Genomic DNA, 27,921 nt, shown 5'->3' on the forward strand with positions numbered 1-27,921 from the left:
CAACTCCCCCTCCTTTCACAGATAAGTAAACTGAGGCTCAAGGCAGTTGAATGACTCTCCCAAGGTAACACAGCTACTAAGTGTGTCTGAGCACCTTCTGAACCCATGTCTCTGACTCTAAATCCAGGGCTCTCTCTACATAATGTTGCCTCCTCAACTTGCTTAGTGACCATGAGTGACCTTTATATCCACAGGTCCAATGACTCATAGAGATCAAGTAAAATTATGGCCAGATCCACCAAGGTGGAAAGTGTTTGAGCACAGATCTAGTGATGAACTAGATGACCCAAGGACCCAGCCAATAATCCCCTGGCTGCAACATCATCACTCCCTGACAGAGCAAAACCTATTTGAGAAGTAAGTCTAGCTGAAGGGACTAAGCATTGGACGAGAAACTCATAGGTGTTTTATACATATATGTGTGTGTGTGTGTGTATATGCACACACACACACACACACATTCTAATTCTGATGTCTTCAATTCTTGGTGTAACAATGAACATAGTAGGTCCACTTTCTGACACTGCCCTTGGCTCAATTTCAGATCCGTCACTCCAAAACAAATGGAAAACCAACATAGCAGACATTAGAATACTGAGCAATAAAAATATGAGAGCCAAATGAAAAATGTTTTTACCTTCTTTCGCTTTCTTGTGTTCAAGTCTTTCCTTCTGTAAAGATTTTTCTAGTCTTGATCTGTGTTCATATACAACTGCAAAGAAAGAAAAAAAGAATAGTCCATTCTCAAACCAATGCGGTATAATTTCTAGAAACAGGGATGGACTGGGAAAGGGAACAGGATCTTGCATATACGATGAAAGATGTTCCTACTATAGTCAACCTATTAGTCTTCAGCTGGGTAAAGAACCATTACCTACTAAGTTTTCTACTTGCTGTGCTCCCATACGTTGATGTTCATTCTGCGGCAATCTTGGCCCAGAGGGCCTTGGTTCAAATCTGAGCTCTTTTATTTCCTACTCATTTGACCTGGGCCAAGTGACTGGGCCCCAGTTTCCTCGTCTGAAAAATGGTGGGGTTATATTAGATCATCCCCTTAGGTCCATCCTTTTCCAAGATAGGAACAATTAAGACATGGGAAAATGGGAGCCAAACATATGGACTCATGAGGTAGAATGGGCCAGACTGATAGTCTAGAAATGTACATAAAAGCACAGTGTATACTCTGCATTTACTCTGCTTAATACATTTTCACTGAACCTAATTAAAGAAGAAGAGCTGTAGGATTATGAACCCAACGACTAAGCCATTGGGGAGACACTGGGGAATTCTGAAGAGTAACTGATTTGCTGGAATAATGAACCAACAGACAAAAGGGGAAAGCAGAAATCTTTAGAGCAGTTGTGGACAGACAGGCACCCTGGGGCACTGCTTGTGGCTGGAATTGTGAACTGGTTCAACCACTCTGGAAAACAGGTCACTAGATTGTTTCTGCCCTTTGATCCAACAAAACTACTGGTAGCCATCAATCCCCAAAAAGGTCAAGGACAGAAGGAAAGGACCCTCATCCACACACACACACACACACACACAACACACACACACACACACACACAGAATGTAGTGTGGTGTTAGTCATCACAACAATAAAACGTATAAACAAAATAGGTGCCCATCAAATGGAGAATAGTTGAAAAACTGTGACATATAGATATAAGGGAATACGGTTACAGTGTGAGAAATGATCAATGTGATGAATCCTAACACCTGGAAAGACTTAAATGAACTGATGTAAATGGGGATGAGAAGACCCAGGAGAGCAACTGACATGGTTACTGTAACAATACTATGAAGGGGAACCACTGTGAAAGACCTCAGAACTCTGATCCAAGTAGATGATAACTCTGACTTCAAAGACACCTCCCACTTTTTGGCAGACCAGAGATGGAGAAGGAGATATGTATCTTCAGATGTGGCTGCTGTGTTGACCTATCTTGATGGACCATATATATTTGCTACAAGTGAAATTTTCTTTCGGTTGTTTTGTTTTTAGGACATAAATTAGAGAGTGATAATAGATTTGCCATCAAAAAAAGTCTCAAATGACATTTTTAATGCACAGAACACAAAAGTATAAAAGCAGGCACAAATAAACCAGTTTTGACACATTCTATGTTAAATGTGATATATTATATATATATATGTATGTATATATATATATATTATATATATATGTATATATATATATATATATATATTTCTTAAGAACAAACAATAAATAAGAGAAGTCTAGCTTCTGATTCAATCCTCTTTCTTGTTCTCGCTATGCTAAAATACTTGTTTGTTGAATGTCAATTTCACAAAGAATTAAGATGTTTTAAAAAACAAGCAAGCAGTCATTGCTTCAATAGAGCAATTTTTGCTGAGGCATTCAGGACTGACCAGAGGAAAGGCAGACTGGCAAAGAGGCTAGACAAAATCTCCTATGAAAATCATGGGTAATTCAACTGTTACTTTGATGTCAGAGATGGGCATAAGGAAACCAGTAAGACCATGCTCACTCTTAGGGACGATGAGGCTCCACCAACCTTACTGTCATTTAGGGTCTAAATGACAGTTTTATTCTCCAAACTATGTGCACAGATTCCCAGACCCTGAGAGATTTAGGGATAATTAAGCACAACTTGGGTCATACCGCCGCTAAGCCAGCACCATTCCCTCACTTTGAAAAGATGCATGTTTAAAGGGACTAAACGCGGACCAAAAGGCATTATTCCTGGCCTGATGCTAGATATTCATTTTCCTGTTACAATGACCCATCAGAGGTAGAGGTACAGCTCAGAGGTGAATGGGGGGGGGGAGATTTCCATGATGACGACTGTCTAAAGCAGCAGAAGCTAGCCTATCCCTGCTAGACGAATATATTTGCCTAGACCTGGAAGAAACCACTGGAAAGTTTCTGGGACAACAGTCAGGATAAACCCATACATGAAAAAAGAAAAGGAAAGGATAGAAAAGAGAGAGAAGATGGGAGAAGAGGGGAGGTGGAAGGAGGAGGGGAGAAAGAAGAGAAGAGAGTAGGAAAAGAAAAGGAAAGAGAAGAAAAGGAAAAGAAAGGAAAGGGAAGAAAAGGAAGGGAAGGGAAGGGAAAGTGAAACAGAAAGGGCTTTTGTGAGGATCAGATGAGATAACATTTGTAAAGTGATAATACTTAATATGTGCACAGTGTCTGGCACAGGTGTTAAATGCCTATTTGCTTTCTCTTCCTTCTAACCCCCCCCCCCCCCCATTTAAGCCTAAGCATTCTTCTGCCTAACTCAAAATGTTCTGACTACACTGGATTCTTTTCCAGCCTTCAGACACCTGGCTAGAATGACAGAAGCTGGTAAAACGGGGCGGGGCGGGGGAATGGGACATGATAAATTGGAATATTATTTCTTATTCTATATTTATTGCTTCTTGATATCACTGAGATTATTTCTGATGTTTTCTCCAATTTATCAACGTCTTTTTGAATTCTGAGTCTGAATTTTGAATTTTGCCTCACTGCATTATTCAGGTGAGTTGTACAAACAACCCACGAACTCTAGGGATGGCTTTTGTAACACGTGACCCGTATGTTTTACTGCTAGATACCCCCGGGACAGTAGCAGGAACTGACATCCATATGATAGTTAGCACTTACAAAGACCTCCACTACACTCTCTCACTTGATAACCATATGAAGTAGGTACTCAGCTATCACTGCGCCCATTCTGCAGATGAAAAAACTGAGGCTTGGAGAAGAGGAGCGACACAACTGCATCCACATGTTATTGTCAGAGGTGGAATCTGTACTGTGGTCTTATACTCCATCCATTACCTGACACGGTCTCACAGGATCTCCTTCCTGTACTTCACACAGAGGACAGCACGGATAAGTTACCTATGAGGTGGTGACACAATTCAGCCACTAACACACACACACACACACACACACACACACGCGCGCATACATACACGTACACATGCACAGGCACACACACACACACACACACACACACACACAGGTCACTGGTTACCTATCCCTGGGCCAGACCACAAGAGCCACTCTGGGGCTGGGCTGTTTGCATACATCATCTGAGTAAGGAAATTCTCCAGACTCTTACAGAGAGGCGAGTGCAATTGTGAGACATCAAAATTCAAAAGTGCCCTAGAAAAAAGGAGCCACTATCCAAGCCAAAACCTCCATAACGTCAACAATCAAAGGCAAGAAATACACAACCCAGGATCACTAGCTGGGCATGAATTCCTCTTTAATAATAATAATAACTAGCATTTCTATAGTGCTTACTATGTGCCAGGCACTGTGTGGTAGGTACTAATATTATCAACATTTACAGATGAGGAAACTGAGGCAAACAGGGTTAAGGGACTTGCTCAGGGTCACCCAGATGAGGCCACACTTGAACTTGGGTCTTCCCTACCCCAGGCCTGGCACTACCCACTGCACCACCTGTGAGGCCCGAGTACAAGATGCGTCTTGCACAATCTCAAAGCAGGGGAAACCAACCAGCCAGCCAAACAGGTTTCAGCTGGCAATTCCAGGAGCATTTGACAGGCACCTACGGACCAGCTGGGTTTATGCTCTATGACGCACAACAGAGAAGGAAACAGCAGACACAGAAAAGGGCCATTTAAGCTCCTGAGTCTGAGCTGATCTATAAAATGGGGGCCTTGAAACAGCTGGCCTCTAGAGTCCCTCCTCGCTCTCACTCTATAACAGCACAAGCCTAGAAACGGAGAGATTTCTGGGCAAGTCTAGCAGCTGGGGGCTGCAGGGAAGGCCTCATGTAGCAAGTGGCCCATGAACTGAGGTTTGCTGGGACATAGGGTCTCCAAGAAAACAGAAGGAAAACTTTCCTACTAGCAAAGAGGTTCTGGAAGTTCTTTTTCTAGGAGCCTTGAAAACCCCTACAGATTTCCATCTGTCTGCAGGGGGTTAAACGCAATCCCACCTGATGCCAGGGCAATGATCCAGACAACCTCTCTTGATCCCTCCCAAATCCAATGGTTACAGTGCAACCACCAAGATTAAGTGAGCCCTTGCTGAGTGTGCCAAGAGCAAAGATTAGGCGGCCCACTTTGGGCTAGGTCACGCTTTCTTTTTCCTGGTTTTTCAAACTCTCAAAATGGAAATCTGTTTAAAAGAGTCACAAAAGTAAATGATTGCCCTCATTTTCCAGACAGATAATAAAGCTATTTTTTTCATAAAACTTGAGCAAGGGGCAGCACAACAGATCAAAAAAAACCCAGCCGCTTTGCATCAATGTTTCCATCTGCTATTCTAGAGAATGACTCCATGGCCGTAAGAAAAAAGTCAAAAATGAATTAAAAAAAATCATTCTTAATGCTAATGGAACTGGATTTTTCAGCAAGTGATTTTTCTCCAAAGGTTTTAGTGTATTGCTGAGAAAAAAAAAAGATGGATAGTCAATCCTTGTCATATATCTCTCTACTTTTCTATTTATATTTGAAAGTCAAAGGCATCTGCCAGGATGAAGTGATGCTACAAGAACCCCCATGCCCCAAAGCAGCCTCTGATGACTATTCCCCAATCATCAAAAAAGCTTCTCAGGAAATGAGGGCAGTAGTGACAAGGGTTCGATTTTGGGCCCTCTAGATCTGGAACACAGAACCACGCTTTAGTGCATGCTCTGCTCACAGCCTTGGAAATCAGGAGCAAAGATGAAAGCCAGGATGCTCATCTCCTCTCCTGCTTACTGAAAAGTAGCTGAATATTTTCCATGCATGCAGGAATGGAAGCAGGCTTCTGTTTTTCTAAGTACTTGGGTTTTTTTTTAACTGTACCAGCTTCTTAAAGCAATATTTTTTATTTTATCTCTTTGACTCACATCATAAAATCTCAAGAGATCAATTAAATGCACTATACTTACTCAATCAGCAAAACATAGATCAGTTTTGAAAACAAAGAGCAGCCCAGCCCATCAATTCTGCCTAGGGAGGAAGAGTTCAAAGACTACATTTAGTCTATAGCTCTCTAAACATTATACACAGAAGTTTTCTTATAGGGTTTTAAAAAATTGTTAGAAGAGGGCAATGGTCCTTTCATCTACAGCAATAGCCCAGGATCAATTCCCCCATGGGATTCTGTTTCCTCTGGCTGGCATAATTTTGCCTACAAGATCACTTAAATAAAATATTTGCAGTGGACTTTGGGACTCTGCATGAAATAAACTTCAGTGCTATTTGCAAAAACAAAGAGCTCTGAAAATACATGCATTTTTTCTGCATGTCAAAAATATTAATCAGGCTTATAGTGGATCTGTGATCTCATAGCTGTAAGTATTCCCTTCACTGGTACTGATAGCAGCCCCCCCATGCCTTTGCAGCCCATGTCCACATTCTTCCATAAATCTTCCTAAAAAGACACTGTCCAGTGTTCTGGAGGCTTTCTTGTAGGACTTGTTAACTTTTATGGACACCAATAGTAAATATCCCACTTCTTGAGCAAAGGTCAGGATGGGAAACATGGTGCCAAACACTTGTGGCCACCATGGAATCAATCCATCATTCTCTTAGTTACCCCCAACTCTGACTTCCTGGGGGCTTTGGTGTTCCAAGATGTCCAACCAACCCTACAGATTCACTAGGAGAACATTTCTGTTGAAAAGATGGGTCACAAGCATTTACTACCATGTGCTAAATGCTAGAGAGGCAAAGATGATATTGATACCCCAAAGACTACCAATCAATAATCAATCAGCATTCACTGCTGCGGGCCAGGGCATAAACCCTGCTAAATACTAGAAAGGCAAAGAAAGGCAAAAATCCCTGCCCTCAAGGAGCTTAGGCTTTGAGGGCAAGACAAGAGAACACCCATCAGGACCAATTCAAACTACCAGCTTTATCAAATCTACAGACAAAGGATGACCATGAGGTTTCTCCCAATTGATTCCCTCAACTGTCACTGCCCTCCCTCCCTTGACAAACATGACATGAGGGAGTTTGGTGGTACTTAAAAGGCCTTCTTAACGGTGGACCACACACCTTTACAGTCAACACAACTGACTGATAGGTACTGGGTTCTGTTTTATTGCTTTATAAGGACACACACAAAAAAAGCACGTGACTTAGGAAACACAAAATTCAGCCTAAAAGGCTTTCCTCCAACAAGAAGACTCTGCTGCATGCTAAGATCAGATAAGAATCCTTGATAAATGAAACCACAGAGATAACTCTGGTTCTTACCTGCAAAGATAGATGGTTGCCAAAGGCTTTTACACCATTGGGGTGGGGATGTCGTGCATAGTGATATTTGTTCATTGCTAATATTACTAAGTATTATTGAATATAGGATTTATTTATACTAGTATATGTCCTACAGTTTTGACACTGTGGTAAGAGGATATTCAGAGGAAAAACTTGCAAAAAATACTGAGGCAAGTCAGAAAGGAAGAGATTTATCTCAACAACAGAGTCCACGTGTTCATTTATTTTCTCATCTGTCACGCCCCCCCCCCCGCCTTTTAAGGTTTTAATGGTATCCATCCAAGGTGTGGCATGTGTGTGTGTGTGTGTGTGTGTGTGTGTGTGTGTGTGTATTTATCATATTGCTAAAGTGTTGGTTTTGTTGTCTTGTTTTGGAAAAGGGAGTCAAAGGAATGGAGGCAGGCAATCTCCTGCTAAAGACTTGACTGCCGGCACTGGCAAATGAAGATGGGTTTTTGCAATTACTTTTCCTTTGCTCTTCTACCTTCCTACCTCAAAGGTACATTGGAGGACAGTACTCCGGTATTCTAGAGGGCACCAGATCTCCCCAGATACAAAACCATACAGACCAAATACGTGTATAAAGTGGTGAATGGGGTCCAGCCAACTTTGAATGATTTCACGGATGGATCATCGCTACTGGCTTGTCTTTTTCCTACCCCTATAAAGAGGGTGTTGCCCCAGACTCTTTCCTAAGCCCTGTTTCCGCTCTTCACTCTCCTCCCTAAGAGGGCTCATCCCTTTTCAGGATTCATAGCATCTCTCCATCCCACCCCTTGATTCCAAGCACACAGCTCACACTTTGGTTCAGGCCCTCACTGCCTCTTGTCTAGACCGCTGTCTCCTAATTGGCCTCCCCCACTCCAGTCCATCCCACCCCCATCCACAGCTGCCAAAGGCTTTGTTCTTAAGTGCAGATACAAGGAGGTGACTCCCCTCTTTAACCAAGTCTATTGGCTCCCTATGACTTCTAGGATAAAATGTAAGGGGTCCCCGGAGTTTTAATGAAGCTCAAAGCTATTTATGAGTAGCTGAAAACTGCTCTAAGACTTTTGGGACACCCTACATAAAAGCTGCTGTTTAGCTTTAAAAGCCATACACAACCTAGTCCCAATCTATCTTTGCAGCCTTATGCGCTACAGCTTCTCCCCAACCCCTCCTCGATCCAGCCAAACTGGCCTTCCTACTGTGTGTTCCTGTCTCACAGCTCTCTGTCTCCCACATCCATGCCCCTGCGCTCTGCCATCCCACGTCCCTGAAATGCATTCCCTCCCTACCCTCACCTAATAGAGGAATCCCTTTTTCCTTTAGGGTGCAGCTCAGGCACAGTCTTCCACCTGAAGCCTTTCCTGATTTCTCCGACCCGTAGCGCCCTCCCTCATTCCCTCAAACAACTTTGTATAACCTACATAAAAAGCTTTGCACAAACCTTAACAAGCCTATATATAAATGCTGTTAATTATCAAATGGGCCAAAAGGTGGCGCAGTGGGTAGAGGACTGGGTCTGGAGTCAGGAAGACTCTTCTTGAGTTCAAATCTGGCCTCAGGCATTTGCTAGCTCTGTGGCCTTGGATAAGTCACTTAACCCTGTCTGCCTCAGTTTCCTCATCTGCCAAATAAGCTGGAGAAGAAAATGGCAGACCACTCCGTGTCTTTGCTAAGAAAACTCAAAACGGGATCATAAAGAGTTGGGTACGACCGAAAAACAACTGAACAATTCTTATGGCATATACTGCTATTTATTCATTTGATAGTTCTGCTGTAGATATTGTTATACATGCATTTTGTCACCTTTGTTAGAATACAGGCTCCATTTGGGTAGGCATGGCTTCCCTCTTTGTCCCTGTATCCCTAGCCCCCGGCACATAATGCACATTTCTAAATGCTTGTGGATTAATTTCCAGTAGTACCTCCCCATGAATGTCACTCTGAGCCGACACTCTGAGCTCTTGCCCAAGAATCTCTCCTCTGTCCAAACGATGATTCAGAAATTCTACCTCATACTCAAGTACAGTGTCTTACCACCAAATGGCTCACTTTCTTGACTTCCTCATTTCTATTAATGGTGTCAGAATCCTCTCAGACCCTAACTCTCAATGCTATCTTTGACTTCCGGTTGTTCTGCACAATTTAGGGTAGGTAATCCACAAATGTTTGGCAATCACTTCTCTCGCCTCCTCTTTCTCACCAGTATATTTCCCAGTCAAGAGCAGCTGTTCCTACCTCAGAAAGCCTTTTGTATGCATCCCCTCCTCCCTGTTACTTTCCATCCTCACTGCTCACCCTCCTAATTGGTTTTGCCTGCTGAAATCCATCTTGTACATTCTAAGTCACTACCAAATTATTCTTCCTGAAATGGTGATTCCATCAGGTCCCTTACCACTCAAAAATGTTCACTAGCTCTCTATTGCCAGGGGGAAAAGTCAAACTCAGCTACATTTTCATGGTTCTCCAGCTTTCTAACTTGTCCTTCAGGGCTGACCCACAAAAAGCCTCTGTTCTGCACCAGCCTGGTCGAGCTGAGTCTTTACTCCCATTTTACACTCATTTGGAATGTCCTTCCCATCCCACTTTCCTCCACAACACAGTACAATGGGTAGATTAAATCCATGTGTTCGTTTATTTTTCTCTTCTGTCCCCTCCCTTTTTTTAAGGTCTTAGTAGTATCCATCCAAGGTGGATGGAGTCACATCCTTCCTATGGCTGTCTGACCCTAAGCAAGTCCTAACTTCTCTCAGCCTGCTTCCTCACTTGAAAAAAAAAAAGGGGGGAGGAGGGGCAATTTCAGTGCTTGCCTCAGTGGTTTATGTGTACCTGAAATACCATATGTAAAATGCTTTGCAAACCTAAAAACATTTCATTAATGAATTATTCCTCCTTCCCCCCACAAAATGTAAACTCCCTGTGGCCAGAGCCTATTTCACTGTTGTTTTGCATTCCCAGGATTTTGCACGGTGCTTGACATTTAGTAGGTGTTTAAATAAATTCTTGTTGACAGAGTCTAGCTACATCCTAGCCATGCAGTCTCCTCTAGGAAGCTTTCTGTATCTGTAGGGATCCCTCCCACCCTCTAAACTCTTCCAGTGTTGATAGCACATGCCTTTAAGGGATCAGAGATTCACAGCCGGCCAACACTCCAAAAGCCATCGAGTCCAAAGCTAGAGAATTTAAGTCACTTGCCCAAGGTCACCAGGTAGTGACAGAAACAGGATTTGAACCCAAATCACCCAAATCTCTAACTCATGCTCTTTCCATTGTATCCTACTACTGACTGCCTTCTTCTGCTTGTGTCAATGTTTCATGTAGGGGTAGGTGTCTGTAAGGGGACTCAGACTGTAAGCTTCATTAAGCAGCACCTCAACCCTAGACTCTTTTATCTCCCACTGGGTGAGGACATGCCTATTAAACTCATAAAGCCGTTCAGTGACCCTTCCGCCACCTTCCCACCTGTTCACCCACTGGCATTGCCCCCAGAGAGGATGTGGGCCCAGTTACACGACGGAGGTTACCTTTCAGTTCATCTTTTCTGACAGGTTGGGCCTTCCTGAGACCAGTGTTAATCACGCAAACCAGCACTCCCACCCAGGTGCTACCCAGTTTGAACACTTTTAGAGGACTCACTGACAAAGGTAACACTATTCTCTCAGTTGTTTCTCCTGCAGCAGGCCAGCATTTCTCAGAAGCACAACAATGATTTCTCTATTCGTTTACACCAGCATCTATTTATGCATTTGCAGATGCATCCAGCTTCCTCCGAAGATTAAACTGAAATTTTCATGGAGCTCTGAATTGGGGTGACAGCCTTTTCTAGCTTTGATTCTGAGAAATAACATGCCCAGTCTTTTCCTCATGACACTGACTGAGACTTGGCAATAATTTTAAATACTGGCTGGCCTACGACATTCATTGCTTAGAATGAGAGTTTTCTTTTTTGGCCTATCTTCAAATGAACTACTGCTTATATTTTAAAATTTGAATTCAGTTTAAAATAGAAGAACAAAATACAGCAAAAAAACAAAACAAAAAAAGCCCTTTTCACCTGGATTTAAAAACAAGAGATCCAAGTAAATGTTTACTCTTTGCTAGGTCAAAAAGTGAACAGAGGAGTTCACTCGGGCCTTTTTTTTCCCCCTATTTATGCAAACAGGTCTTTATTTTAAAATCTGCCTTCCTCAGGTGTACCACATGATTACTTGTTATTTACAATGCCTATACTGCTCTGGCTGTTAACAGAAGGTGGTCTGTTCTTCCGGGCTCACAGTACAAGGTGACAGCACATTATGAAACTGCCAGGGGACAGAATCCCACTGGGCATCCTCTCCCCACTTGTTCCTTGCCATTGTAAGAAAGTGGAATGAGCCAGTCCTTGGACTCCTGGTGCTGGTAGAATTCCATGATCAGGTCTGCAGCATAAAGGGCCACTTATGGTCCAAAATCCCTGTGTTATTAAGAGTTGAGGGTACAAAACCTTTCTAGGGCTGGATGAAGGGAAGAAAACAAGGGAAGACCAGAAGGCAGGAAGAAGAGTGAGCACTGATATCAAGGAAACTGACCAATCTGGAATAGAGGGTCTGGACTAGGGACCATGAGGACTGAACAAAGATGGGGAGGGAGGAAGGATCCAAACTGAAATCCTGAAAGCAGTATAGAGGCCTCTGAACTGGAATCCCTGAAATGTGGAACCATAACAACATGATAAAAGCAGAGTTTACGTAGGTTAGTTTGGAGGGTGTGTGTGTAGAATGTACTGGAGTAGAAACATCCAAGAGGCAGGGTCCCTACCACCATCTCTTTGGGAGTGAATGACGAGGACTGCTGACTGTGAAAAACGAGAAGGAGACGTTTTAAAGGAAGGACATGATCCAAGTCGGTGGCAGATGAAATGTAGGGGAAGAAGATGATTTCAATGTGCCCAGTCTGAAAGGGGGAGGGGGGGGACTATCACCAAAGGACACAGTTAGCAAGTGGAGGGGGCAAGCTTAATTTGTCATAGACCGAGTTTGAGGTAAGAATGGAACTGAAGTGAGAATGTGCACTACATAATCAGAAATTTCCAGTCTCTGAATCCCAGGCAACTAGGTGGCACAGTGAATAGAAAGTAACAGGAAGACTCCTCTTCCTGAGTTCAAATCTGGCCTCAGACACTGCCTAGCTGTGTGACCCTGGACAAGTCACTTTACCCTGTTTACAGCCTCAGTTTCCTTATCTATAAAATGAGCTGGAGAAGGAAATGGCAAACCACTCCAGTGTTTTGCCAAGAAAACCCAAAAGGAGTCAAAAAGAGTCAGACATGACAGAAAAACAACTCAACAATAAAAAAAAAAAAGTCTGCCCCTTAAGGTTGGGAGGCTCACCTCGCTTCACCTGACACCTCTGAGAGTCCTGATGGTCCTTCAAAATTCTGCCCAGGTGCTACCTCCTGTGCCACCTTCCTCTCTACTACCCACTCCCCTCTTGGCTTTTGCCCCCTCTTTTCTGCTGTTCAAATGTCCAGGTATATATATATATATATATATATATATATATATATATATATATATATGGCCTGTTCCTCATCTCCATCTGCTGAACTGAGCAGAATCCATGTTATAGCCTCCAGTAAAAAAGGTAAGCTACTTGAGGGCAGGGTCTTATCATTTTTGTTTATTTAGATGTTTTTGTATCTCCAGGCACCGAGTCTTAGAGTTCTGGATTTGGAGGCAGTGACCTGGCTGAAAACCTAGGTCTGTTATTATTGCTTCCTGCCCCTCTGCTTCCTCGAGTGGATTCAATTAGGAGTTCTCAACCTGGGGTCTAGGAGCATATTTTTTAACAAAATACGTTGATCATTGTATTCCAATGTAATTGGTTTCCTATGCAAACCTGCACATTTTCTTTTAAAAATATTTAAAACCAGAGGTTTTCCCAGACTGCCCAATGGGTCCCTGACAGTAAAAGCTGAAGGAGCCCTGGATGAAATGATCTCCAAGATCCCTTCTCATTTTAATCGACGATACTCTCCTGTTACAGATGAGGAGATCAAGGCCTGGAAGAAGGTAACCCCAACCAAGAAGCAGCAGAGCCCCCATCTGAACCCATGTCCTCTGATGCCAGACATCACGTAAATTCTTGCATTTGTAAGATCATTAGGACAGATATCTTCCTGATGAGAAAACCACAACAGAGGCTCAGAAAGTATATGCCTTGGCGTAACACAGCAAGAAAGTGACACAAAGCAGACCGAGGGAGGTGGCTGTCTTTTGACTCCAAGTCCAGAGCTCTTGTCTGTGATCCCACACAACCTGGCCTTCCTGAGAAAACGGTTCAACAACATTTCAGGACCTGGACTCTGCCTACAGGCAGTACTGGTGGGGGAGCTGGGGTGGGGAAGGGAGCGTGTGCCCAGGGGGAGACAGTGTTTTATTCACTAGGGCTCCTGATTTCGAACACAATGGGCTTTTTTTACTTGGCTCGGTAGCCAAATAATGACCAGTATGAGCACTTATTTCTTTAAAAAAAGGCTCCAAACTGCCCCATAATTAAGGTCTGCTTAGCACACCATACAGCACACAGGGCCTCCGGTGGTCCAAGGATTCTCCACCTAAATTTAGTCACTTTTCGGAAAAATGCCTGGACCCAACTCCAAGGATATTATGATCCACAATTGCCCTCAGCCTTCTGATGAACAAAGCAAGAAACTCTACAGGCAAGCTGCCTTTTTCTCAATAGGCCTAAGGTACTGACACCAAAGCTATTGTAAGAGGCTCCTTTTCTAACCACATGTATTGAAACTTAGGGTCATCAATTCTGCCTGCAGTATAACCAGATCTGCAGAAGAAACTGAGTGGAATTCGTTTTTCCACAGAAGCTGTGTCCCCCTCCTCGGACCCCAACCTGTATGTCGAGAATGCATTCCCTCCTCACCCTTGCTTCTTAGCACCCCAAACTGCCTTCAAGGCTTAGCTGATGGCCAGTCACTTCCTGTGGGAAGCCTTTCCTAAGGCCCCCTAGACATCAGTGCCTTCCTTTCCTCAAATCATCATGTATGCTGTCCATCATTAATTCTCCCCAAGAGAATGGAAGCTCCTTGAGGACAGGGACTATTTAATCTTTCTATCCTGAACGCCTATCATAGTTTCTGAGGAATTGGTCATTAATAAATGCCTGTTCTTAGTGTCACTCTTGTATATGCAGTATCTAGTGTAATAAGTAGGAGTAGGAGTAGTAACAATGATTTAAGATTTCTACAGCCTATCAGATATATTCGTTAATTTGAACCCCAAAATAACCTTGTAAAGTAGGTACTATTATTCTTATGTATTTTACAGATAAGGAAACTGAGGCTAAGCAAGATTAAGTGACCTGTCCAAGGTCACTCATCTAGGAAGTGTCTGAGGTAGGATTTAAACTCAGGTCTTCCCAACCACTTTATCCACTGCACCCCCAATGCTAGGCACTGGACACCTATAGAGTCACTGTGGATGACTGGCTTGGAATGCGGTTCTGAGCGGGTTCTATGAACACAGAGCATGGGAGAAGGGGCTGGCCTAGCTCAGGGGTCTGAGCCCAGCTTAGTCTCTTGGTAGCTTTGTGATCTTGGAGAAGTCATTCAACTTCTACGAACCACCTTCCTCATCTGTAAAAGGGGCTTACCAACTGATCCCTGCCCATCCAATGCTGTGAAGGTCGCATTGGATTCCAACTCAAAATATATATATTTTGAGGCTACTTTGTACAAAGCACTTCTTAAGCATGCACTTCCTTCTTCTCCCCACACAGGAAAGCTGAGAACCACAGTGAGTGCTTGAATGGAAAGGCCCCCAGCCAGCTCCCAGCCCCAAGCAGCAAGAGGAGATCAGTAGGTAAACAGAGTATGGAGAAAGAATAAATCAAGGCATAGACATCATAAAGGTACAAACCAAGGAGGAGAAACCTGTGTAGACAGGCACATAGCTGAAGCAGGTTGGCATTGGCTGCCTCCCTCCCTAAAGCCCTGAAGAACCAAGTGTAGACAGGCCTTGACACATTTGTAATTTGATGGGACCTGCTGCATCCACTCAAAAGTAGCCCACTGTTTCCGAGATGCTTCTAGGTTCCAAGATGGGGCTCACATGAAGAGCTGTGGTCCTGAAGAGGGCTAGCACTGAACTGGGCAGGGATGAACAAGGTAGAGAGGGCTGGGGCTGGGGCTAGGAGACAGGCAGTCGTCATGGCCACCAGGGGTTAAAGCAGTAGGAGCGCACCCAGGAGACCCCAAGGGCACTCGCAGCCATAAAGGATGCAGATGCCAAGTCTGAAGAATTGAGTCATCACAGAGAACAGATTATGGTACCAGCCTCAAAATTCCAATTAGGATGCCAGTGAAACAGAACATTGAGATATCTATAGCAGCTTGCTTGTAAACCATACAAATATCAAGTTTTACAATGTGACCAGAATGCTATTCAAATATTTGTATTGACTGTATTTGGCACCCAGTAAGGTCCTGAGGAGGGGGCATACTGCACTGTATGGGAGAAATGCATAACACTTAGAAACGTTTTTTTCCTTCAAGTATGTATTTCATTTTGAAAATTTTGGGGCAACATTCTTTGTAAAACATGTTGTGAAAGAAAGAGAAAATGAGAGAGATGAGAGAGATGAAGAGAGAGAAGAGAGAGAGAGAGAGAGAGAGAGAGAGAGAGAGAGAGAGAGAGAGAGAGAGAGAGAGAATATGTAGAAAGAAGAGAGGGAAGGGAGGAGAGGGAATAGTATTGACCAGTTAGAGGGAATATTCTGCCCATCCCACCCTCATCTGAGAAACTGAGGCTACTGCTCTGAGATTTCATCCTCACCACAAGGTGGGTGAAAAAGAGATCAGTCCCAGAGGGCAGCCTTGGTGCTAAGACTCTGGAAGTCCTGATCCTCCCAAGAACGAGTTAGAAGAGTGAAAGCCGGTTACTCTCAAAATGGCTTTCTGAACGCAGGGCCAGCTTTTAAAGAGGCCTCATTCATCTGTGGGCAGCAGCGATGGCTAACAAAGCTGCTTCCTCTGAGAGGAGGGAAAGTAACTGACTTTATCCACACTGAGCAACAAAGAACACTGACCACTTTCTGCAAAAATCATGAAAAATCAATCCACTGTTCACATCTGCCCAAAGCATCAGGGCTCAGGCTCTGGGCTACACAAGATTCTTTTTTTTTTAAATAATATTTTATTTTTTCTCAATTACACATAAAAGCAATTTTTAACATTTTTTTTTTAAATTTGGAGTTCCAAATTCTTTCTTTCTCCCTCCGCTGAGATGGTAAAAACAATCTGATATAGCTCATACATGAGCAATCATGCAAAACATCTCCCTATTCTTCATGCTGTGAAAGAAAACAGACCAAAAAATAAATAAAGAAAATTAAAAAATAGTATCTTTAGATCTGCATTAAGACTCCCCCCGCTTCTTTTTCTCATGAGTCTTTTGGAATTGTCTTGGGTCATTTTTGGAACTGTGCTGGATCACTGCTCCACAAGATTCTTAAAAGCCTCAGTGGTCTAATCAGAGCCCTACTGTTTCCCATCCCACTCCCTGCAATATTTATGTTAAAATCTGTGAGCTAAGAGTAAAAAGCACGGAGACCAAGCAGCCCAGGGGAGGATGGTGTGGAGAGCAGAGGAACAAATAAATCAGGGCTATCAAACTCAGCGTTAATCACCTTTCACATATCTACTTTAATGTGGAACAATCTGGCATCAGTAATCCAAAAATTATTATAAATGTCTTTCTAAGACATTCAAGTACTAACAAACGAATAAGAGAAGAGGTTGGAATAGGAGCTGATAATGGAAAATTTGGCTCATTACTCAGGAAGACTTAAGTAGGAAGTGACATCATATGTACTCGTGGGCTTAAGAGGTATTCTTGCTCAAAATAAAATGTACAGCTTTAATACAGTCACATAACTTCAGAGCTGTTAGGGACGTAAGTGGCCATCTTGTCCAAAAGGTACCCAAATAAGAATCCTCCCTACCCCAAACCCAGCAATTGGTCTTGGGAGGTTTCTCCTTGAAGACCTCCAGGGACAGGGAACTCACTACCTTTCAAGGCAACCCATTGCGCACTAGGTTAGTTCTATGGCTTAGGAAATGCTTCCTGCCCTCAAACCTAAAAACTTGTGTAATCTGTACTCACTGCTCCTAACTCTGCCCTCTGGGGCAAAGAGGTTCAAGTTTAATCACATTTTCTTTTTCTCCAGCGGCAACACTTGAAAGGAAATACAGCTACCATGACTACTCCCTACGTCTACCTATGAGGCCAAACATTCCCAGTTCCTTCATCATATCTTCTTTAATCAGCAAGTCAAGGCCACTCCAAGGTTAGCCATGTGCTATTCCCAATTAAGTGGGCAGCCAAGTGGCGCCGGGAATAGAGTTCCATGCCAGGAGTCAGAAAGATTCATCTTCCCAAGTTCAAATCTGACCTCAGATACTACTTATATAACCCTGGGCAAGTCACTTAAGCCTGTTTGCCTCAGTTTCCTCATCTACAAAATGAGCTCGAGAAGGAAATGGCAAAACCGCTCCAATATTTTTTGCCAAGAAAACCCCAAATAAGTTCACAACAAGACTGAAACTCTTGAACAACAACAACTCTGCGCAAAGTAACATTCATTTAATTTCAGTCAAGGTAGCCAGTGAATGATAATTACTTGCAGCTACTGACACGGGGTCTTGCTTATGAAGTGTTAGTATAAGAATCAAATCACTGAGGGTCCCCAAAGGCTCTCAGAAGGGACAATCCAAACACATTATTGCTTACTCGTTCTGAAAATCTAACCAAGAACTCTCAGTGCAGCAAATAATGAGATTTCATAGACAATGTAAACAGGCCTATCTAATGAATGTGCTTAGCTGTTTTTCCCTGAGCTACAGACACTAATCTTTGTTCTTCACACTACTTACTCTACCCTGGTAAATATCTAACTGGTACTTAGGCAATGGGGTCTGGACACAGAGGCGGAAGAAGGGACAGTTGGGTAGAGGACTGGAGAAGAAAGGAGCCCTCGGCAGATATCAAAATACGATGGCGGGGAGAGACCAAAAAAGGGAAAAAAAGAAATTTACATGATAACTTTGTTGTATATTTGGAGGGAATGGCAAGCTATACATAGTAGCTTTGCAGTTTCATGTGCAATCACCTTTTTTATTGTACTGTGTTACAGAAATGTTTGTTTTGTTCCATGAATTGAAAATAAAATAATTTTTTAAAAAAAGGCACACTGCCCAGTGGAAAAAGGGTTAGAGTAGGAGTAAGAGACAAGACCTAGGGCTCTATGGTTCTGTCATTACAAGTCACATGACCTCCACATTTCCTCATCTGTAAAATGACAGGGGCTGTCTTACGCCATCTCCCCAAGTTCCCTTCCTGCTTTATGAGTCTATGATGGTTAATTAGCCATGCGAGCTTGGCAAGGAAGGCCATTTCAGAAATGAAATGAGGAGACAGTAGGGCACAGGGAGGGCCAGCACGGAACTAGAACACAATGTAACATTCTTGACTTTATCATAATAAATCATATATCTGCAGCAGCAAAAATGAAAACAACAATAACAAAAAAAAACCCAGCAAACAAAAACATATAATCCCTTCCAAAACCCTGATTTCTTTGAGGCATTCTGTCCAGTTCCCTTCATGGGACAGCCCAGGTAAAGGCAGACAATTGAGAGAAGAGGAAATAGGGTGCAGATAGGCAGGTGTCTCAAGGAAAAAGAAACCTGGACACTGGCTTTTTCCTCTTCTTCCATATTCCATAGCACATAAAGATTCTTGTGCCAGGCACTGGAGCACATAGTTGCTGATTGATTGACTGTTAGATGGCAGAAGACCTAGAAACTCAGGATTAACAGATTTAAAATTTTTTTTTACTTAAAGCATGAAACCAATGGAAGAAGAAACCAATGGAAAATTAGTTTTGACAGCAGCATTCTGGGACAGGGTAGAAACAGGAAGAGCAAGGAGTTTTATCAGTCACAGAACAAATTCAGAGATCTATTAATTTACTTTTAATTCTCTGAACATAGATTAGTCTGACATTCACCCCCGGATCATGCGGGGTAGGGGGAGGATACACACAGGAGTACCATAAAGCCAGATGCTGTGGAAGGCTAAAACCAATCATTTCCATGCATTCTGAAACTCCCCTTAACAGCACTCATTTACATGCAAAGGTGCTAATTACAAATAATTCTTAATATTTTCATTAAAAGACTTTGCGGCTCTTTGTTAGTTTGTATGATTCCATGATCAGGGCATAACTTCTTTTAAAAATTTTACACAAATTCAGAATGGTCTTTCTCCTTAGTTATTCTGAATCCCGGTGGATTATCTTAGATGTGACCTTCAAGGAGCGGGTAGGATTGATATAAAAAGGGAAGGTAAAAGCATTCCAGACAACAGGACTGAGGAGGCAGGTCTCACTATATCACTTTCTTAGAGGAAGACCATTGTGGAAACACTGGTGGAAACCAGACATTGGAGTCCATAATCCTGTAGCCAAAAAGTGTGGCTTTTTATTTAGGAAACAATGTGAAGCCATGAAAAACTTTAAGAGTTTAGGGATAACCCAATAAAAGATTATTTCTTGAAGAGAATTTTAAAAGGAGGGAGTACAGGCTGGCCTGGAGGAGGAGAGCAAACAGAGGCAAAGAGACTAGATATAGGTAGGGAAACAGTCTGACTAATCAATACCATTACTAGGCCTATATTCAAGGACGGGCTGGTAAAGTTTTGATGACTGTCTCTGAAGGAAAAAAAGTTTAGGCATGACCCACTTTTAAATTTAATTGGCATTATTACATTTTCTCTATTAAATTTTCTCTATGACTTTCTTAAACACAATCAAACAACAAAACAATAAATCAACCCCTGATCTGTAGAGTTGCAGATTTCTGGAGTATAAATGATCAGACTGAGAAAGCAACTGCTAGCTGACCTGAGCTGGCTCCAGCACATGGCTGCCTAGACCCCTAAAAAGATCAAAGAAGGAGGAAAAGGCCCAAAGGTACCAAAATACCCATAGCAGCTCTTTGTCATAAAAATCAAAGAACCAGTGGAAAATGCTTTAACAATTATGTATAGGAATGTCATGACATACTATTGTGGCAACTATTGTGACATAAGAAATGATATAAGGGATGGTCTCTGTGAAACTTGTATGAAGTGATGTAGTGTGAACTGAGCTGAAACAGGAGAGTGATTTACCCAATAACACCATTGTAAAGATACAGGGCTTGAAAAGACTTCAGAATTCTGATTGAGGCAATGACCAGCCACAATTTGATAGGACTAATGATAAACTCCGCTACCCACATCCTTACAGACAGGTAGGTGATGGACTCATGATGCAGAATGAGAGATAATGCGCTTGGACACGGCCAATGTGGGAATTTGCTTTGCTTAACTGTGCATATCCATTACAAGGGTTTGGTTTTATTTTCCATTGGAGTAGCGTGAAGGAAAGAAAATAAAGCCTTGTTAATTGGAAAAAAATTAAATTTTAAATAAAGTAGAAGGACAGATACAGGAAACAGAGGGAAGGCATGAGTATTAAGAGGAATTAGGAAGGGGAAAAACCAATAGTAATTCTGCAAATCCATTTAAAATAGGGGTGAAAGGGAGACAAATTATCCACAGACATGTGCTGAACTGCAACTGTGACATTTCAGAAGGCAAAGAAATCAGATTATTAATGTAAATGAAAGTTGGGTAAGAAAAAGGGGTCAACTTAAGTGAACTAACCATATTTAGAATTTTTTATTTCTGAAACATGATTATAACTGCTACCAATTTTTTTTTATTAGAGAAAATAGGAGTTTATAACAGTCCCTTCTCCCTTCATACTACTTCACTTGATCTCATCAGTTCCCATAGATTTAACTATCATCTCTTCACTGATGATTCCAAAATCTGCTTATCTAGCCCTACCTAGCCCTAGCTGACCTCCACGCTCAAATCTTCAATTGCCTTTCAGACATTTGGAAACAGACGTCAGGTAGATATCTTAAACTCAACATGACTAAATTAGAGCTCAGTATCTTTCTGACAAAACCCTTTTCTCTTCCAAAATTCCCCATTACTTTCTAGGTAAGTATTGTCAAATTCAAGTAGACTATGCTGTACATAAGGATCCCTGTAAACTAACACTGACTTAGAAAAGCACATATTCCTATGATCTGTTTTACTGTATTTTTATTTATTTTGTTAACTATTTCCCAATTAGATTTTAATTGGTTTGAGCTGCACTCAGGAGTGTTGGAGACCACATCAGGCGAAGTGTCTGACACTTAGAAGCCCAGGATATCAACCTCATCCTGGTCCTCTAGGCTTGTAACCTAGGAATCATCCCTAACTCTTCACTATTCCCTTATTCCATCTGTTGCCAAGGCCTGTTAATTTCACCTTTGAAACACCTCTTGAATATGTCCGCCTTTCTTCTCTGATACCTAGACCCTCTTGGTCTAGGCCTTCATCTCCTAAGTCTTGAACTATTGTAATGGCCTGCTGGCTGCTCTTCCTGCCTCATCTTTCCAGGCCATCCTCTACTCAGTTGTCAAAATAATCTTCCTAAAGCCTAAGTCTGACCATGATACCTCACCCCCAACTCAAACTCCAGTGGCTCCCTATTGCCTCCAGGTCCCCCTTCCTTGACAATTTCTAGCTTTCTTATGCCTTATCCTCCCTTCCTCCTATAAAGGGACCCTGGCCTTCTTGCCATTCCCTGAAGAAAATATTTATCTCTTGGCTCTGGGAGTTTTCTTTAGTCATCTCTAATGCCTAGAAGGCTCCTTCTTCATCTTCACTTCCTAGCTTCCTTCAAGAGCCAATTAAAATCCCACCTGTGGGAAGCCCTTCCCAATCCCTCTAGTGCCTTCCCCCTGTTGATGATGATTTCCTATTTATTCTGTGTATGGTTTGTGTGGCATTAGCTGGCTACAGGCCATTAGGAGTGCCTTTAGGACAGGGACTTTCTTTTGCTTTTGTTTTCTCAGAGCTCAGCAGAGTACCTGGCACACAGCAGGTACTTAATAAATGCTTACTGCCTGATTGACTAGAGGGTTTGATGCAGTGAAGCTCAGCTGACACACTGTAGGACCTGGTTGTAGTCAAGAAGCCATGGACCCAATCTCTGTCTCTGACACTGATTATTAGCTGGGCTCCTCTTGCCTCAGGCTAGGATGTGGGGATGATCCGCTGCTATCTGCTCAGTGCAGTGAGTAGTACCCCACTCACTCCTACCCCAGGGATCGCCAGAATCTTGCACTGCTTTTGTCTGTTCAGCCTAATCTTCATCACCTTCTTCAACTATATTTCAACACAGCAACAAGGACGCGTGATATGCACGAAAAATGGAAATTCACCCTCTGTGTCGAGTTTCTTTGCAAAATGTTCTATTAGTAGCATGGCATGGGGAAAAAAATAATATGGTGGTGGAAGTCTGGCATCAAAACCCAGGCCTGCAATTTGCTATATGGGCAATCTTTGGCAAGAGGTCACAACCTCTCTGGGCCTCAGTCTCCTCCTGTCTAAGATGAGGGGGAGGAACCAGTCCATCTCTAAGGACCATTCCAGTTAGAATGATGAATTTCATCAATGGGAGAGGAAGGACAGAAGAACCGTTCTTAATCTCAAGTCATGTACACCACAACAACAGCCATAGTGAAATAAAATGGCCAACTCTAAGAAAATGGTCAACAATCCTTCCAGAGAGAGTGCTGAACATTATATGTAAAAGGAGAACTGAACTTTTATTTACAAACATGTTCATGCCACCACATGACTAATATGGAAATGTTTTACATGACTGCACATATATAACCTATATTACTGTCTCAGGTAGAGGAAAGGGAAGGAAAGGAGAAAAACTGGAACTCAAAATTTTTAAAAACAAATGTTAAAAATTGTTTTTATATGCAATTGGGAAAAATAAAATATTATTTAAATACAAATGTTTGTGCCAGGTTCTATTAATTTGTCATCTATTCTTGAGAAATTAATCTGCTCTTGAAAAAAATCCATCGAAATGTGCCAACTTTCAGTTACTACTTTTAATGAAAGCACTTTTGTGACTCCTTCGTTAACTTGCTCAAAACAGGATAGAAAAAATGATCCTTGTTACTAACAAATTGGATTTGCGAATTAACAATTTTACTACTTTATACAATTTTTTTTAACTCACTTCTTAAATTAATTAGTTACCTTAATGAGGATAACATCAGGAGTGCTCACTAACAGTGTCTTTGAATCAAAAATTTCTCTCATCAACAGCTTTCTTTCTGAGACTCCAAAAATACCATCTTGGGTCTAAAAGTAAACGCCAGCAGTAATTCTGGCAGAGTTCAGCAAATCATCCCCACACCCAAAGTGTCAAAAGTATCCAGCTCTGTGACTGGAGGGCTAAAATTAAGGCCAGGGTTCATGTCAAAGTCTCAGAGTCTTGCACAACAAACAATGCCTTCAAAGTTAAAAGGGGCAAGAAAATAACTTTACCTTGATATCTTTATATCTAGAAAGAAGGTTCTGAGAATGTTCTATCTTGTTCCACAGCTTCCAAGGGGCATAAGTCCAAATGAAAGGAAGTGTCCCAGAATCAGCCCTGAACCGAAAGCTGAGAGAATGGATTCTAGTCATGCTGCTCTTATAAACTGGAGGGCTGACTTCGAATAAGATTTGAATATATTACTTAGGACTCAATTTCCTTACCTGTAAAATACACATATGTATGTATGTGTGTGTGGGGGGGGAGTGTATACACACACACTCGGGGGAGAGAGGAGAGAAAGAAAAGAGAAGGGGGGGGAAGGTGACATAAAGGTCACTTCCAATTCTAACTAAATATTCTAAGCTTCTGGGGTTTTAAGCCATTTCTAGACCTATTTATAATTTGACTTTTTATCCAAAAAAATTGGTGTCATTACTGGAGGCCAAGGGAAACGGGCAAACATGGTGGAGAGCACAGCAAATTCATGACACAGGAGGTCTGGCTGAAAGTGAGGATTTTTAGAATGAGGAAGAGAAGATCCGAGGTGTTAAGGACATAAGAGCTGTCTTCAAGCACAGGAAAATGATCATATGAAAGGGGATTAGACATGTTTTACTTGGCCCCAGGAGGCAGAACTCAGAGCAGGAGGGCCAAAGGAAAACTTGTTTAACAATCTGAGCTGTTCCCATGTGGAATAGACTACCTCGAGAGACAAGGGGCTGGCTGGCATTGGGGATCCTCAAGGGGAAGGCTGGCTGACCCCTTGCCTAGTCTGTTATAGAAGTGATTCTTTCCAGGCTGTGTTGCGGAAATGGCTACAGCAGGGTCTGCACTAACTTCATCATCAATATGGTGGTGCTGGGGGAACCGGGCTGCCTAATAAAGTGTAAATCATCAGAAATTAAGCAGCTTTAAGGTTGGTGCAGATCAGAATGGGACTGGGTCTTAAGTAGCCCCTGGGGAGCGAGGAAGGAGGGGGAGAGAGAGAGAGAGAGAGGGAGGGAGAGGGAAAGAGGGGGAGGGGGAGGGAGGGAGAGAAAGAGAGAGAGAGAGAAACAGAGACAGACATAAAGAGATAGAGACAGAAACAGAGACAGAGATTGAGAGATAGATTTAGAGAAAGAGAAAGAGTCAAAAAGGGAGAGAGATTGAGAGTCAGAAAAGAGATAGAGACAGAGAGATACTGAGAGAAAGATAAAAGTGGTGGAGAGAGAGCAATCGAGGGTAAGAGGTTGAGAGAGAGAGAGACACAGAGACAGAGAGAGAGAGAGAGAGAGAGAGAGAATACGCATAGAAGAATTCTTGTTTAAAGCTAGCTTTCTTCATTGTGATAAAATTGCTCTCTCACAACTACAAGAAAAGAGAGCAGCCACAAGGTGCCTCTCCAAAGCCTGGGTTCTGAAATGGTTTCCTTTTCAAAGCCATATTGTTTCCTGAGCAGACACTCTGAAAATAGGCCTGTGCTTCCCTTTACATATCAACTGCTGGTAGAGGAACTTTCCCAAAATACTTTGCTGCTTTTCTTGCCCAAACCCAAGGGGGCCCTTTGCCATACTGCCTAATGTAAAAAGACAGGAGGTTTCTTTTTGCCAGTGTAAGAGGGAGCACACATTAGCCCGGTGCCAGACTGCCCTTGTCATCTGCATTTCCTTGAAGTTGCTTTGAGAATTTCAAATTTGAATTCATAAGAGCAAGAGCAGCATATGAGTAATGCACAGTGCTTACCCCACTAGCTTCAGCACAGTTATTTCCTCAATTCTTGAGAGGAAATGAATTTCTGCACTCTATCTTTGCAAAAGGGTCACTTAATATTTTAACTTAGCTTTGATTGGTGAAATTGAGATGGTAGGTAAACTTTCAATCAACTGGAACCCAACAAATTAAAAAAAAAAACTTTCCTTCCCCGCTCATGGGGACCATCTGCTCCTGAGGCTGAGCCCAAGAAAGTCAATTTCTACCAGGGATTCGATCCGAATCACCACTTCCAGGAGAATGGAAGCTATTGAGGGCAGTGACTGCTTTTCAATCTTACTTTCATTCCATTTTGGATTCTTTATTGAGGCAGTGAGAGCTGGAAAATTCACATGCTCCTTGACAGCAGAGACTTTTTTATCTTTCATTGTATCTCATGGCCTAGCACAGAGCCCAACATTAAGTACTAAATGAATGTTTGTTGATTGGCTGACTTACTGAAGCTAGGGACCCGGGGTTCAAATTCAGCTTCCGACAACTCTGGCTCAGTGACACGGAGCAAATAAATCACTTAACCTCTCAGTGACCTAAGCAATTATCTAAGATTAAGATAAAAAGAAGGCAGTGACCTTCATTTGCACAGGGAGTTTCCTCAGATGAATCATTTCTTATACTAATAAACTCAGATTTCAGGGTTTTTTTTCTTAATTATCCATATGTAGCTTATGACACAAAAATATATGGACATCAGAAATAACCATATCATAGGTGGAGAGGCAGCATAATACAGTAAACATATGTTACTGAAAGAGATATTGAGAGCATTTGAGAAAGAGAAAGGTGGTGAAAAGAGCAATTGACAGGGGTATAAGGTTGAGAGAGAGAGAGAGACAGAGAGGAGAGAGAGAGAAAGAGAGACAGAGAGGAGAGAGAGAGAGAGAGAGAGAGAGACAGAGACAGAGAGACAGAGAGAGACAGAGAGAGAGAGAGATGTTAGGCAGCAGTCAGGAAGAGCTTGGATTCAAATCCTACCTCATATTTAATAGCTGAGTGGCCCTGGGTGAGTCACTTAATTTCTTAGTGCTTCGGATCAGCGGGGTCAAACTCAAGCAGACACAGACCCCTGCTGGCTGCCTACTGCCTGAGGAACCCACAAATTAATGTTGTCCATATTCTACTGCATTTTTGTTTACTCTGTTAAACATTTCCCAATTACCCTTTAAGTTCTGACAGGGCTCTTTAGGCCCCATCTCTCTAAGTTGTATGAAATGTGCTGGCATGCATCAACACATGTACCTTAGATACTGACATACGCACACACAGCAAATGCATTATTAAATAATGATGACAGTGTTTATGATAGTTAACATGGACACAGTACTTACTATGCTATGCTATTTATAATTATCATCTCATTTGATCCTCCCAACAACCTGGGGAAAGAGGTGCTATTATTAACTTATATACAGCATTTTAGGGTTTGCAAAACACTGTACATCCATTATCTCAATGGATTCTCACAACAACCCTGTGAGAGGTTATTATTATGCCCATTACAGAGATGAGGAAACTGAGGCTGAGAAATTAAGTGAGTTGCCCAAGATCACAGAGATATGATTTGAACTCAGATTCTCCTGACTCCAAGTTCAGAATTCCATCCACCTAGCTGCTCACTTTCCTGGACTATTGATGTCCAAACCTCAGAATACATTCAACTCTATCTTGTTAACTCTCCTCAGTTACAGAATGAAAACTGACATTCAGAACAACCCCCTGAGAAGCAGTCCAGAGCCTCAGAAAAGGAAGGGCTAGCTAGCCCAGTGACCATTCTCCCAGTGGATACTTCAAAAGCAAACCCTTCTATGAGATCCCAGACCAGGGGTCAGCCAGCCTTTACCTGAAGGTCTCCAGTGAGGAAGAGACCACCACTTCCCAAGGTAGTTCATTCCACTTGGGACAGGTCCAGTTGTTAGCCAGAGAGCTTCCTTCTACTCACTGCTCTGAATTCTGCCTTCTGGAGCCAAGTAAAACATGTCTAATCCCCTTTCCACGACTGCTTTCCCATACTTGGAAGACAGTTCTTCTGTCCCGTAAATCCTAAATCTCATCTCCTTCAAGCTATCCATCCCCAACTTCAACCAGTCATCCTATTGAATGAATTTGATGGACTTGGGGCTCCCCCTCCACGCTCTTTAGCTTTTCAGTGTCTTTCCTCAAAGGTGCCCCTTAGAACTAATGCAACACTCCAGAAAAGCAACACTCAAACTGTCTCTGGGAAATTTTGTTGGCCTCAGTCTCCTTACCTGTAGTATGGGGATAATGATAGCACCTACCTCCTGGGATTGTTGTGAAGATTAAACAAGTATAAAAAATGCTTTAGCATGATGCCGGCACATAGTAAGTGCACACAAAGGAAAGCTATTATTAATCAGTTTATTACTATTATTATCCCAGAGCCATGAAAAATTTAATTATATTTCCTATAGCTTACTTAGGTCAGAAAGCAAACAC

At 42.4% G+C, this 27,921-nt stretch overlaps 1 protein-coding gene across 3 annotated transcripts in view; it reads right to left on the minus strand.

Moving 5' to 3' along the window:
- GOLIM4 (golgi integral membrane protein 4) overlaps positions 1 to 27,921 on the minus strand; it is a 96,460-nt gene that overhangs the window by 34,117 nt on the left and 34,422 nt on the right. For all 3 annotated transcript variants that reach the window (XM_020980171.2, XM_020980177.2, XM_020980166.2), the window contains exon 2: positions 638 to 712. In XM_020980171.2, the coding sequence (XP_020835830.1) occupies positions 638 to 712 (75 nt within the window). The remainder of the gene's footprint in view (positions 1 to 637; positions 713 to 27,921) is intronic.

The sequence above is a fragment of the Phascolarctos cinereus genome, unplaced genomic scaffold (assembly GCF_003287225.1).
Source record: "Phascolarctos cinereus isolate Bilbo 61053 unplaced genomic scaffold, phaCin_HiC Scaffold_7;HRSCAF=346, whole genome shotgun sequence".
Taxonomy (NCBI): domain Eukaryota; kingdom Metazoa; phylum Chordata; class Mammalia; order Diprotodontia; family Phascolarctidae; genus Phascolarctos; species Phascolarctos cinereus.